The sequence below is a fragment of the Thermobia domestica genome, chromosome 15, assembly GCF_964235325.1.
Source record: "Thermobia domestica chromosome 15, izTheDome1.hap1.1, whole genome shotgun sequence".
Taxonomy (NCBI): Eukaryota; Metazoa; Arthropoda; class Insecta; order Zygentoma; family Lepismatidae; genus Thermobia; species Thermobia domestica.
The window spans coordinates 24,736,333-24,752,607 of NC_137468.1; the positions used below are offsets into that span (position 1 = coordinate 24,736,333).

Genomic DNA, 16,275 nt, shown 5'->3' on the forward strand with positions numbered 1-16,275 from the left:
TTCGCAGATTAAGCTTTGGTAGTTGAAGTCAATGTCTTAACGTTGTGTAATAGCTTATATCGAACGTTAAAATGTACGCCATGGTTGTAGCCATTCTGTTTTGGTTTTAAATTTAATAGTTACTTCTTACGTCATTGTTGCCGCAAGAATGAATGTACTGTACTGTTTATTATTATTTATTTATTTATTTATTGACGATGCCGTATTTTAACGGTATTTGTTCATCAGTTACCATAATCTAAGGCAACCGATAATTGCCATAAGTTTACAATAGATAACGGTAACTATTTTTAGGTATCTTAAGATAAATTTATATCAGTGAAACAATTTGTAATTTTGTTTATTCAGAATTTGTTAAAAATAAAATTATCTTTAAAATAGGTAGTCCGTCTTAGAGTCTGGTAAATACGGTAAATATATTTAGAACAAGTTTCTTCAATACACGGAATATTAAACATTTGAGTTTTCAACTTTGATTCTTATTTATTTAATGTCATAATACTGGTAATTTCTCACCTGATAGAGCACTTTTTTTTTTAATATGTTTTAATTAGTTTTGTAATTTTACAGGTAGTAGCTTTACGGATTACAGTTCAGCTAGCAATAAAGAAACGAGTCCGGTAGTTAAAGGAGAGACCGAAGGCTTTCATATGATAAATCCCAGTGGAATGTACACAAACAGTGATTCGGCCTTTATCGGCAGTCTCAGGGACATGGGCTTAAATTTTTCCGACCCTTCCGAATTCTCTGCAGCGTTGACCAATCTATTGTCCCAGTATGGTATGACTTTGAACAATACAAGTGGCATTGCAAGTGGTTCTGAGGAAGCGGCAGCGTCTCAACCGTTCGTTCAGGACCCAGTATCTACGGAGTTGAGTGGTAAATGCTCTCTGCCTGTGGAAGGCTATGGGAGCGATGTGGCACCCGTCTCTAGTCTTCCTGAGGCAGCGTGTAGGGTTATGGAACAAACCGCTTCTTACGGGCCTGTGGTGGTGGGGTCGTACGGAAACAGTGACTTCGCATCGAGAGTGAAATTGGACGCGAGAGATGCTCTGGCAATGCCTAGTCTTGTTCCAGTATCTCCTGAACTCAGCAGTAGTGGTAGCACAGCGGATCTTAGTTCACATAATATGTCGGCGCATTCATCGTCAGGAACTGATGTGAAGAGTCACATGTTGCCAAAGGAAAGCATTCTTCCCAGCATTTTAGGAATGAATGTGAATCATTGTGCCAGTAATGTTCAAGGAAATGCCGTTCCTGCTTACAAGCATTGTGAAAATGATAAACAGTCAGATGACGAAATAGATGATGATTTTAACTGGGAGAAATTATTGTAAGGTAACGAAATGAGAAATATTGTTTGGAAATTGTGCGTTCTCCCATTTTTGTGACAAAAATGCATTATCTCCCTTTGTACATATATATATAGATAAATCTTTGCTTTCCTTTAGCATCTGCCAGTTTCCATCATTTTGTGAATGGAATTTTACATGTTATTGAGTCATTTTGTTTTTCATGCCAGAGAAGAAATGGTCAGTACAAACAGTGAAATATTTATGAGCACAATTTAGAAATAAATTATTTATTTATTTTAGAACATGCATATTTGTTTGTAAAAATATAGTTATGTTTTCTGTTCTTTAATTTTTTTAACAAAGTATACTTAGTTACTTAAAATTCACAAGATGAGTCATTATTTTATAATGAAAATTAGGATATTTATTTCTTTATTTTTTTTAAAAAAAAATAATTACTTTTTGAAGAGCAAATCCTATAAATCCACACAAGCACAAACAAGAGGATGATGTTATAGTAGATGTAAGTTATATCTCTGAAACGAAAGAAGATGATTGATTTGTTGACATTATTAGAACAGAGATACATTGGTAGGTTTAAAGGTGCTAGATATGCAATTAAAAAAAAAATGAGTGTTAAAAGGATCGTGATTATATGTTTACTGAAAGGATGTTCTTTGTCCTTATGTATGTTCATAAGAATTTGTGTTATACATCTACTTGAGTTAAAGTTTTATATATAAAAATGGTTGTGGAATAATATGAGTGAGGGTACCTTTCTCTAGTACATTTCTCCATTGTTTGTTGTCAATCATAGAGGTGCTTTATTTCAACGAAATTGCAGTAATTTTCTTTTATTTTGTAACTACTGTGTAGTAGGAACGATATTATTTATGCGTAAGAAAACAAATCGTAATATTCCTGTCGAACGATATATTAAATAAGACAGAACAAGGTTGTGTTTCCTTTTTATTTAGTACTTATTTTCATAAATAAATAAATAAAAAAGTTTTGTGTTTCTCGTTTCTTGCTTTAAACAATGAATGTTCTTGGAGTGTACTATGGCTTGTAATGTACATTGGCGATGTTTTACCCGAAAGATTTCTTTGTACTATACGTACTTAATAAGTGATTACGTTTGTTTAAGTTTGATTATGAATATTTCATCATTGAGTATATCAAGGGCATTAGAAAAAAGAAAAATATTTAAATACCTCTTAGGCGAGTTTAAGATCTTAACGCTTCATAGAAGAGCTTCGTATATGAGCATAATGTTTGTGATGTGTATTTCTTTCTTTTTTTAAATGTTGGTATAAAACTTGTTCTTATCTAATTAAGAGAACACGTATTTTGTATTGGTCAATAACAGAATAAGTGGATCAAGTATACTCAGCCATGCTTGATGGTTGAAGTTAAGTATTTTAGTTATAGTTACTATGTTAGTACGGAAAAAGTAAGAACGAAAAAACGTACCATATAAGGGAAGATAATTTTGTTAATTTGACAATCGCCATTCAGAATTAAAATATGATGTAAAATCCTTCCGTTGATACACTGTTCTTTACTAGAGCATAATTTATCATTCAGTACATTTAAAATAAGAATGCAATTGGGTGACAGTTTTAAGATCTTAACGAACTCAATCCTTGACCTGTATGACACAAATCAGTGTGTTGTTTCTTTTTTTATTGTCTGATGAAAGCGAGGCACTATATAAATTAGAGAGAGTGTTAAAGCGATTGATGCATCAGAAGTATACACTAAAGAACATTTTAGTTGGCGCTTCGCCGTTTAAGATATTCTAAGTTGGTCAACATTTTATTATAGAAGTATAAAATTGTCAAATTAATATGCAAGAAAGCTTCCATATAGGGACTTGTCAGCTAAGTAAAGATACGCGCGAAAAGTAAGATATACATCAAATGTATTGGACTCAAAGGAAGTTTCACTGCATACACTGGTACAGAGGCTTGTATCCCAGAATCGTAAACAGCAAGCGCCTGTATCTGGAACCATGTTATGCTTGACCTTATCATCGCGTGAAAATATTTACTATCAGGATGTTTTCTTAGGTACAGGATTCATTACGTCCCCTACGCAGATACTATTTTTCGATGACTCTCCGCTTGATACTTTTCCTTGTGTCTGTTAAAACATGATCACGCTGTGCATTTCACCCTTCTCGGGATTCTATGTTGTCGCTGTGATTTTCAACGCGTGCTCCTCGCACAAGATTCAGTGCATCCCTGATGATTCGCTCCAACTCCTCGTTGTATGGATCAAGGTTATTGCCAGTGTTGCTTAGTTTCGTACATATCTTGTCCCTAGCGTACAAGTGTGTTCGTATTTTTACTTTCCTGACAAGTCTCGTAAAAATGAGTAAATAAATTTTTCCTAAAGATGAAAACGAAAGAACCAAGATCTGGCTTGTACCGCTACAGTTGCTTCGTTTTAAGACCTCGCATGTTCATATTCTCAAGGATCTTCATTTAATCACGTGTAAGTAAATTATTAAAATAATAAAACCTGCGGAGTTTGATGTAGGAATGTGAAATTCTTTTCTATGCTTCAGTTACGGTTTTTTTTTTTTTTTGTTTTCTTTCTTTCTCGGGAAAATGAAATAATGTAGAGCAAATGCATATCTGTTCTAAGCGTAAATAGTAACTTAAAAATATGTATTGAAAAATATAAACCTCACTTGCCAACAAAGTTTAATTACCCCCGATCATAAGGTGCTTTCATTTTCTGCTGCTTCGTAAACTCCATGCTAAATACTATGATATATATATATATATAGATTTTTTTTTGCACTTGTTAAAATATGAATTTCAGTGTGTCTTTGCTCAATACACTCTATGAGACTATTCTTAAATATACATATATATTTTGTTAAGTTTCCTTGACTTTAGGAGTATATAAATTTAAAAATATTATTATTTTCTAAGTAGAAGAACACGTATCATGTATGAAATGTTTAAAATTATTTGATTCATAATTCATATAATTAATCAAGAACGAAGTGTAATATAGTATTATTATTAATAATATTTTTTAAATTACATTGTTGGACTAAATTCGAGAGATGCTTATTTAAAAGTTCGATATGATCTTAAGTAATTCTTTAACAACCAAATCCTTTCGTTGAGGATTATTGAAATAATAATTGAAAAGATAAAAACAAACATGTGACTTAAGGGCACGAAGTTGTTCCAGAATGTACTTGTGAACTGAAAAGTAGTTCAGGTCACTTAAAGAAAAAACAAATATTAAAAAAGAAAATAAAAAATAAAGACGATGTATTTATATTGTAATTTACAAGTAAAGCTGACTACCTCTGAAGAAAAGAAATGCGATAAACAAGAAACAGTAGTTATCTAGAGTAGTACTCAGTTTGATTACTGTGCGTGGCTTTAATGTTCTTTCAGTTTAAATATGCAAGATGTATTTATGTTTTTTGAAATAGAAAATAGGGTATTTTGAATGATTTGGTTTTCCTTGCAGAGATTTTGAGAAATAGTCTGCATGTGGGACCTTATTGTGAGATTCAAATTAGAACTAAGCGAAAAGAGAGAGAGAGAGAAACATATATATATATATATATAATCCGGTCCAGAAATACATTTGCAAACTTAAGAACACGTTTCATATTGACGATTATTGTTCTACGAATTTTATGATCATTTATATGTAAAGACATGATAGGTAATTGATTATATGTAGGCAGGATAGATATGAGAAAAAATTTTACTGATACATAATTTGAAAGACGAATGTGGCTGAATGTTACAAACTGATCTTGTAATGTGTTGTAAAATTTACCTCTACATTTATATACCACATATGTAATTTTTCCTTATTTTAAAGGGTGATAGCTGTATTAAATTTCATGAATCCCGTTATACGTAAACTATAACTTTATGTTTCGGAATGAGCCTCTAGGTTTAGATGAACGTTGAGTTGAGACATGGTTATAAAATCAATTGAACTTTTATTCGGCAGTATCGTGAAACAGTACGTTTGTGTTGTATAAATAGGAATCACACGAAAACCTCGCATGATTGTATAGAGCAGAATAATTCTGAAATATTTTACTTTATTGGCTTTTTATGAGCGCCTTTAATCAGAACACCATTCTTAAACGGATAAGTTAGTTTTCTATACGTTTTTTTTTTTCTTCTTTCCTAAAATTAACAGGTCGATCTTAATACCCCATTACCTTATCCGTGCTAAAGGTACACTAAATTTTGGATAGGTTAAAGTTGCAGTGCTGTAAAAGATATATTTGCTTTGTTTTCCAGAAATTAATCCAAATGGTACAGTGATAAGTTCGGGAATTAAAAAAAAAAAGTTTTCTTACTACAAGAACTTCTGTTGTCATTTCTTGGCAGTTGAATGAAGCACTGACTTGCGTTTTTTGTTCACAGATTGACTTACCTAGATCTAGTTTGTGACGAACCCTTTCTTTCTTTCTTTCTTTTTTTTTTTTTAAAAAAATAGTGACACCACTATAACTTTAACTCGTCCTTCTTTTTTAAGATACTTTGTACATATAATACTATTTGTGTATTGTTGTTGGATTTAGTTTGAATTCTAAAAGTATCTTAATTTTTAAAATACTTATTCTAAGGACTAGGGAAGATTTGTTTTGTTTATATATATATATATATATATATATTTAATCCTATTTCATCCTTAATCTGTTATGAAATTTGTCTATATAAATATATACTGAATTCTCTTTATAATGGACTACGCTTCCAAATATTGCTTCTACAAAACCATGAAGAAATTCTATTCTATTGCATTCTCAGAGATTGTTATTCACTTAGTGGTGACTGTATTGTAGACTTACTTTGGTGTCCCTGTTTATGCGTTATTCACTAGCTATTATCAGAGACATTTTTAACGATAGGAGTGTAACATACAGATCTTGGATGCAGTATTACAAGTTTTTACATATTTTCTAACAAACTGATATGAATTAAATTTACTTGTTGTATTTGTATTTCTTGTACAGAAGTACTTAACAGTTTTCTGGAATTGAAACTATCAAACTAAGTTCTAACGGAAGATAGTAAAATAATATTCGTATCTACATTTTTTTTTTAAATTTCTTCTAGTAACGAAAACTTTCTCTTGTTGTCTTTTTCGAGTTTTTCCTTACCATCTCTATTTTTCTGTAGTAGATTTTATGATTACGTTAAATGTCATTACAATATACAGTAATTGTGAATCCTATGTTCAAGTCAGAGCTGGCTTTCCTGGTTTGTTCATAACTGCCATTGCATTTTTACGTACAAGACCAAGTTATGAACCCAACTTATCACTGTTGTCGTTTTGGTTGCCTATCCATCTAGAGCAGGAGGGATTAACCCATCTGGAAGCCCCGGGCAAGAAAAAATGTGTGGCCCCTGCTGACTTCATCTAATACATTTTTGTGAAAGTTCAGCAAGAAAGTTCGGGGAATATGTTTCATATTTTTGGTCATATTTTATTTTATGATGATTATTGTATCTTCTTGATTCTTTTTAAATGGCCAGTTGAGATTTTGATCAGAGTTGAGGCCTCTGCTCACCTGGAGTCCGGGGCCTATAGCCGCCCTAAGCCCTCCCCTTAATCCGTCCCTGATCTAGACCTGGAAGTCTTATCTTACTTTTTTTTTTTTTTTTTTCAAGGAAGTTGGTTAAATTCAAACCTGTAGGGGAAAAATAATTTTACTTTCAACAAAAAGAGACGAAACGACTAAAGCCATATTAAAAAAAAAAAATATCTCACGTTCTCAGGTTTAATAAACACTTTTTTATGAGCCACAAATATTCTGTGTAAAGACCCAAATGTGAGTGAGATCTATTTCCAAAATTAAGGAAACAAACTCCTATTTTAGGTATTTAGTAAGTCTATATGGTTTTAAAGTTACTTTATCACAGAACCTCATGTTAATATGTTTGAAGTAAGTATCTTTGTAATAGCGTAAATTTCTTCTTCCTTCCGGAGTTACAAAATGTCTATCAATTTGATATAATGATTTATTCGGTTTATGTTCTCAAATGAAATGTGAAACATTTAGTAATGAGAAATTGGGGTGAAGAGGTTGAAAGAAGGTTAACTAGAATCTATAAATGCACTGTATCATTTGAATTAACTTTACTTACCTTCATGTTCTTTTTTTTGTGATGCATAAATGCGTCGTAGTTACTAAATATTTTGCAAAGCGCCACAGCTTTCCTTCATCAACAGAACAAGGTTTTTAATTAAACATATTAATGGAAAAATCTTTTTTTTTTCTGCGTTAATTTCATTTGGCATTTCGTAGAAAAGTAAATATTAATGAAGTAGGATTATTATGCGTACGATTTTTTTATTGCAAAAAAATTACCTTTTATAGAACGAAGCTAGTAGCATAAATACACAGTATTATAATAGATACGTCTATGATTTTCTATATTAACGAAAGAAAATGAAATCATTAAGTTTTATGTCCCACGATTATGCCGGCTAGGCGAAAGGAGAGGGTGATGATGAGAAATGAAGGAAATGGTGGAATGAATAAGGTGGTAGGAAACGGGAAAACCCACGCAGACGGTGTTTGTCCACCAGAGGTGAACCCACTACCACTGAGCCACCGCAGCTCCTATATTCATGAAAGAGATGTAATCAATATAATGTTGTATAAGTAATTCGTCTGGTAGGACTGAGGAAAAACCAGGGAAGAGTTGTATTGCCCGAATCTGAGATCTCCCAATTACAAACTTGAGAAAATTTATCAATACTCGCGGTTTCAGAACGTGATACACTAAACGTAATATTATTTGTAAGTGAAATTTCATGTGAAAATTGCTATAAGCAGGGACACTTAGTGTGTAAATAATGATCATTATTTCTTTAATTTTTAAGTTATTTTTGATTTTCGCATAATAATACTAAGAGCACCCGAAACTTTCCCTTATTTATTAAATGAAGTTCTTGTTTTAAATAGTCATTGAGTAATGGTTTCACATGCAAGTATATTGTTGCTGCCTATTGATTGTTGTGAACACGTGTGAAAAAAAGTTGGTGTACTGTTACAAGAGTCTCATTATTTCTCCTACAAGCGGTGATTTGTTACTGTGATAAAAAAAAAAAGAAAAGACTTGTGGACTTTTTTTTGTGAAGATGCTGATATATATATATATAAAAATTATGTAATATATACATATGTGTGTGATGTGTGTGTGTGTGTGCATGTATGTGTGTAAATGTATCAATGTACATAAGTTTTTAATTGCATGTGTTTATAAGTATCCCGTTCTTTTATATATTCTTATTATTTTATGAGGATTTAGAATGTATTTTCCTTTATTAATATTTTTTTTTCTGAATAAGGTGCAATAAACATAAACTTATATTTAATTATGTGCAATGAATCTCCTGCCTTGTTATCAAGTTGTTGAATAGCTGTTTGTTTCACAACTGGCCAGTATTATTTTCTTCCCTTCAAACCGTGCGTGAATATTTCTAGTCTATATTTTATACAGTTTAACAATGTTTTAAGTACAAGAATCCTGATGGAAATAAAATTCTTAAAAAGTCGCTGACTACAGAAATTAATACTGTAAATTTATTTTGAGTGCTGAATATGTAGAGGTAGTTCTCTTAAAAAAGTAAGAATCCAATGGAACATCGAGGTAAAAAAAAAAAAAAGGTATAATTAAATAAAAAAAAAGACATAACTAGTACATTTACGTGTACATACTATACATATATTATGTTTTCCATTTGATTTTATATTTTATTTGTGTTGAAATATGATTTGACATGTACACTGCGTGAAAGATTATATGTTCATTGTTATTCCAAGGACAGATTTTGTACAAATACTTTTAAAATATATTTTCTTTTTAATTTAAATTTAATTCTGATATTATATGTATTTGCAATAAACGTAGTTTTCTAACGTAAACATAATAGCAAATTCAGTAACAATGAACACTTTTTTTTATCTATAATTAATAGATGTTTGACTAATTAATACTTAAAAATAGCTACTTACAGCTTATTAAATTGTGTGGGAATTTCCTAGAAACAAATTTTGAACAAACCCAAGAGATAAAATATGTCTTTGTGAGTGTTGTTTAAAACGTATTAATTCAATATATGATTTCGTTTGTTCGGAAACTGTCAAACGTAATATATATATATATAAAATTGAAAAGAATAATTAATTACAGAGATGACGTGAATTTATTAGAGGCATTTCTTGTTTTCTAATACAATTGAAGAGTGTTAATATAAAAGCAAATGAGCAGTATTGATATTAAAAATTATATAATAAAACATTTGTATATTATACTGTATTTCTGAAGATCTTCAGTTACTAAAGACATTAGAGTAAAGCTCATAAGCTGCATGAATTTGTGTTCAGTATCTACTGGCTTAGTTAGGATGTGGAAGTACGAGCCGCGGTGTTGCCAGAGGTCTTGCCCTCTCTCTAATAAAATGTTGTGCATTTGTATCTACGTAAATTTTGTCAGTTCACCCTAAAGGAAAGTTAATCTCTAAACAAACCAACGAAAAGGAAGTTTGGTGTCCGTTTCAGTAATGAAACCGAACTCCTTCTTCCCCCCCCCCCTCTCTTTACTTTATGTATACTTATGTCCAAAATTATTGTCGCATATCTATAACTGTCTTCTTGTAAGAATATAATTTGATAATGATTTTTGCAGAGTACTTTTAATACTGATACTATGCGTATAATCGGGAAATGTATATTTGTGGTAAATTTCATAGGAAAAGAATTATAAATACGAAAATTAGAATGAGTAAAACAAAATGTTGCTAAATGGACAAGAAAATTTTATTTTTGTTTCAATGTTCTTATTTACTGCTCTTTTGACGTGAAATTTACCGCATACATGTCTTTGCTGATTATACACATATTAACATTGTAAGAAATACCGGGCGAAATCGGTATCAAATTTTATTCCTACAATAACATATTTATAGACATGCGACAATAATTTTGGACATGAGTGTACATGACAAATTTGTGTGTCCCCTTGTTATACGTAGCTGTTATTAATCTATCCTTAAATGCATTGCCTTGCTTCTTTGCGCTCTCTTGCATTTACTGTAATATTAAAGTCACTTGGAGCCAGGTGGAAATGTATGAGCCAAAGCCAAACATGGCCAAAACTGCAGAATACCGTCTTCAAGAATTTTCCTACCAGTTGTAAGCCTTAATCTGGCTCCAAGGGACTTTTTTTTTTTCCTCATAAAATTAAAAGACATTTTGGGAGGTAAATGGTTCCATACTGAAACAAATTCTTAAATGGTTCGTTTGCGGAAATATATCTCATTGGATTAAAAAAAAAAAGTAAAACTGTACAATACGCCAAAGTGGCGCGATGTAGGAGTGTAGCATGCCAATCCTGCGGCTAAGGAATACAACCGCTAGAAATCGCACTTTATTATTAATAATAACAGTATCAGTTGGCAAGTGTGTGTCACTATCTTGATTGCTGTCTCAATCTTGTGACATAGTCAAATCTCTAACAGGTACTGACTTCCTTACTTTAATAATCTCCCATATCCAGCATATCCTCTGGTATATACAGTTTTGTGGTGTTAACTGTATTCTTCATAAAATTATCAGTATGTTGTACTTTTCGGAGCCGTGTGCTGTTACCTGTCACAATTGCATAGTATATTTTCCTAAAAGCTATACATAAGACAGCCGTTTTGAGAACACAAAAAGTAGACTCTTGCTTAACAATTTACTACTTATTTTACTCTACTCTAGATGGATATTTCAATGCTCATTTGAACATTTTCCGTTCAATTGATATCCAAACATATATTATAAAACAAGATATATATATATATATATATATATATATATATATATTTCCGAATGACTCATGTGTATAATAATGTAAAAGTAATAAACCAAAACTTTAATGTAATTGATAGTAATAGTTGGTCTTCCTTGCTCAAGTTTCGAACTAACGAACTACTTTTATTTGCCAGTGTGTTTCTTCATGTTTTACCACTAATGAACGTCACTTAGAAATTTGTTTTATGTAGAATTTTGGCTTCTTTATTATTTTAAAGAAGTAGTTTTTGTTATTTTTTAAAGTGTTCAGAAAGACCAGAAACAGGTTTTTCACATGAGTCTATAAAAATTTCCAGTGTGCAGTTCACAATAATTATTTTATGGTAAGAAGAAATGTCAAAGATAAATCATGTCATTTCTGTAATTAAATGTAATTTCCCTACATATGAAATCATAATAAGATTAATACGTGATTTGGTTTAACGATTAATACAGCCTGAAGCCTGGTTTCTAAGGATCTTTTTCCTCATAAAATCGGAAGACATTTTGAAAGGTAAAGCTTTGAGTGTATATTTTTGGTTTTTCTCTAATTTTTCTCTGGCCCGTAACAAGTAACACTTAAATTATCAGAATTTCAGTAAGATAAGTGTAGAATCGATTTGGATAGAATTATACTGTTTCAATTCGAATAGAATTATAGAAACAATTTAATTCATCTCAGATCATGTAAAATCCATCATGTATCTTTTTCTTTTTTAAAATTTATTTATGTGAGTTGTTAATATATCGTTCTCAACTGAAAGGAAAATTTAGCGATGGTTTAGGTTTACTATTGTATATCTTAAGATTTATATTATTGTGCGTGAGGTTGCACAATTGCATGTATTTATTTATTTATTTTATATTATTTGGTTTGGTAGAGGATGGGGAAGTGTGAATGGATATTCCTTTGCACAAGAATTATTTCTGGATTTTATATGGAAGTCTTTTCACCCGGGACTGAGGTTTGATACTTTGTGAATTGTTTTATTACTGCAACTGACTTTCTGTTGTCTTGTTGAATAACAATAATAACTTCTGTGCTGAACGCATTACAATTAGTTTGCAACTCGATTGATTGATTCCCAGTGCTTCCTGGAATGGACGTAGCTTCTTCAGTATGAGCATGTCAGTGTGATAAAGTAGGAGTTATCAGTACTTACTAAATATATTTATAAAAGTCTGAAATGAGATCACTATGGCATATGTTTGGTGCAGTAATTACGATTTAGCATAAGAATGCAATTTTTTAAGGAAAATTTCGTTTGTCTGCAATATTGTAAAATAATTTTGTAAGATGGAAACAAAACCATTGTATTGTCGGTTTAAAAAGTGCATACATTTTAATAGGCAGTGTACATCAATATAATATCAATTTAGATTGGTTATATAATTATAGTATTGTCATAAACATATAAAATAATAATTAAAAAAGTTTTTGATGTTTCTCTCATATTTTAAATCCATGCGTTCCGAAATAGTAACATTTCTCATTAGTCGAAATGATAGAAATGTTTGGGTGATCGAGATCCATCAAAATCAGAACGCGTTTTGTAATTGCTTAATTAGCAAATGTACTGTTTTGTACAAGGACAAAATAAAAAATAAAAAAGTCTTGAACATACCCCTTTTTATCAGTAATTACGATTTCATAAAATAAAGATACAAATTAAAAATTACTTTTAACTCACCAGTATTTCACACATTTAGCAACATTATTGTCAGGGAGTATTTAACATATGCTCTTACTATATAAATATGATCAACAATTTGCAGAGTTAACATTTATATATTAAGTGTGTAAATAGCATTTTCACTGTTGATACCACTACCGAAGTAATGAAACGATCGGTGAAATAAAAGTGAACAAGAAAAGCAACGTTAAAAATAATCCAAAATATATATATTTATAGCGAAGTATATGTTGTTGCTAATACAGATTATAAATGAGAGGAAGAACCAGTATTTTGAACACCAAATCTTCTGTAAATTTTTAGACTCAACAAATTCAAGAAGTAAATAATAAGAAGTTTGCTTGATGGACAATGAGATGACTGTTTACATTTCGCTAGAAAAGTTCTCATCTTTGTAAACACTTACCAAGAAACATAAAATCTGACCATGCGAAATCTACTGGTGTACGGGTACTTTTTTTTTTTTTTTCCTTTTGTAATCACAACCGTAAGTACGCATATAGTTTGTCTTTAATCATGTTTCTTTTATGTCATATATCCTTATGAGCCAGGGATAAAGGTTATTCCTCCAAACTCCTCTCCCACTTTCTTCATTCCACCATTTCATTCATTTCTCATCATCACTGTCTCCTTTAGCCTAGTCGGCATAACAATGGGACGTAAAACTCAAAAGATTTCATTTCATTTTTTAAATTTCCCCAAACATATTTTGTAACCACTCAAATGCCATTGCTGGTAAACCATAGTAATTATCATAAACTACTGTACTAATATTTGATTGTTCAGTTATTAATACCGATTCTAACGGTCATTTCAGAAGATACTTCTCCCCCCCCCCCCCTCCAAATAGAATAAGTTTGATATAGGCAGTCTGAAATCTTTTCAGATATTTGTGAATTTGTAACTAGAACTTAATATTTCTGCTATTACGGAATTATATTATACTTTATTTACAAATACTATATCGTGCTTGCTTGTATTTATAATTTTAGTATGTGATTGCAAGTAAAATCCGTGTCATTTTTAAAATTTTAATCCAAATAATTTTCAAACCGTAATGTAAATTAAAGTTTGGGCAACATAGCATCCTTGAAGTTCAGAAATATTATATTATCGTCTAGAGTAAGGAGACATTTTAAGACGTTATTCGCAACTCAAAAGATATATCATGGAACGGCATAATAGCAGTTTGATTTATTTCTTTGTAATACATACCAATTCTATTTTTCATTTGCACTAAAAGACTTTTTAAAAAAATCTCTAACAACTAAGACAGAGAAGAGTATTTTAATTAACTGAATAGTAGAAAACATGAAAAGTATGCACTTTTTCTAGCCGACTAGATATGATAAAGATAATAATGGGAGGCAGACATCAATTTCTGGCTTTAAATAATGGTCATGTATTTTTTTGAGCACTCGTACATTAAATGCCAGTATTTTTATGTAGAAGAGTAGATATATATATATACATATATAATATATAAAATTGTTAGTAGAAGTCAACTTTTGATGATAATTACATCCATTAATAGTAGTACAGTCAGCAAGAAAAGTACTGTTCTTGAAATTGCTTGAAGGTAGAATCGTTTTAGTTGATAGAACAGAGCATTTTGTGGCTGACTGTACGAAACCGAATTACTGTTTGTCGATTTGAAGTCGCTGAATTCTGTTTATATTTTCATGTGTTGATTTTGTGAGCATCAAATGCATTAAAAAAAAAAAAAAAATCCAGGCAAACCATCATTGGATGGTGATTGTAGAATGTGAAATTTAAAGGAACTCTCAATTTGTAAGTAGGTTTCCTGAGAGGCATGAAAACTTTAAAAAGGTTGTCAGTTGCAACATTACGGGATTTAAAGATCAAGGTTAACTTTATGTGAACGAACAAGAATAGGCTATTTAAATGTGCGTTCTACGCTGTTCTGTTGCTTGTGTTTGAAGACAGAATCTCACGTGTTCATATGATAAAAACTACAAATACTGTCTGCTGCATATGTTACTAGATCGTCGTGTGTATTTTCCAAATATTGTTAAAAATAACAGTTTTATGAAGCCTTGTTTTTTTGCACAGAATTGTTTGCTATCGTGTGTTTTAATAAAGGATACAATAACTTTTGTATATTACAGTGTTGTTTTTGTTTCATCTTTGCTTTGTATACAGATAATTATCGAAATAATTTAATTATCCATGCACTGCAACACGTAATTTTTGTGTTTAGTAACAGTGAACATTCAAGCAGTGTGACCGTTGAATGTTGATCGACTGATTTGAATTCATCGTCCCGTTAGTAGGCCTGTAATTAATCCGTAAAAAAAAAAAAAAAATAACGATTAAATTAATAAAATGTTAATTTAATCAGTTAAATTTTTCAACAGTTAATTTTTAATTGACAGTCATTAATATAAAATGGAAACTATTAAAAATTTAATCGTTATTTTTAATTTTTAATTGACAGTCGTTTACAAAAATGGTAACGATTAAAATTTAATCGTTATTTTTAATTGACAAAAATCGTAACGATTAAAAATGTGATCGTTAGTTTTTAATTTTGAATTGACAATCGTTAACAAAAATGGTAACGATTAAAATTTTTATCGTTATTTTTTTTCTCGAAACCATGTGAAATATATATTTTCCAAAGTTATTTTACGACTTGTTTCAAAAACTTCAGTGTGGTTTTACAACATTAATATGCTTTATGCTGCAGGCCTTTTTCCCAAAGTGAACATTGGGACCTGAACTTGCTTTGAAACCTTATTGTCGTCTTTCTTTAATGCTTAAAACAGTACCTGTACAGTTTCTATTTGTTCCCCCTCATTTTCGTTTCTTTCTTCGGAATGTAGCGGTCACATCAGTCAATTACGTCTGCTTAGACGAGCGGATGCTAATGTAAGTGCGAGTATCATTGCTAGCTGCTTAAAACGGATGGAAAAGGCAATAAAGACGGGGGAAAAAAAATCGAATTCACCGATGTTGAAGACCAACGTCCTGCAAATATTTTCTCGTTATTTTTCTGACCAGGAACACAAATAAATAGAACAGGACTTCCCTTGTTTGAACATCCTCATGTAATTTACCAAGTAATATAGTATGCAGGATATCTTCCTGTAGCTTCCTCGAGGAGCGACGAGGTTACTTGTCTTGTAGGGTCAATGTTATCAATTAATATTTAAAGTTCGAAATTGAATAAATTTCTTAATGTTATTCTTTTTTTTTTTTTTTTTTTTATTATTAATGTGTGACAGTTCTTTTTTTAAAATCTTAAATGCTATGAAAAATGTTTTTGACACTAATGATGAGGGAAGAAGGTTCATTATTTCCAACAAAAGAGATTTTTCTATTCACATTGGTTCCACACAGTCTTGGGAAGTAACGTAACGGAAGTAACTTGTTACTTTTTAAGTAACATGTCCTACTAACGCATTACATTTTT

General features: G+C 30.9%; 1 protein-coding gene across 1 annotated transcript in view; it reads left to right on the forward strand.

Moving 5' to 3' along the window:
* The window catches only part of LOC145672131 (uncharacterized), a 45,711-nt gene extending 30,751 nt beyond the window's left edge, over window positions 1-14,960 (forward strand). The window contains exon 6 of the mRNA XM_081741431.1: window positions 571-14,960. Coding sequence (XP_081597557.1) covers window positions 571-1,337 — 767 coding nt within the window. The 3' untranslated portion in view covers window positions 1,338-14,960. The remainder of the gene's footprint in view (window positions 1-570) is intronic.
* Window positions 14,961-16,275: the final 1,315 nt, after the last annotated feature.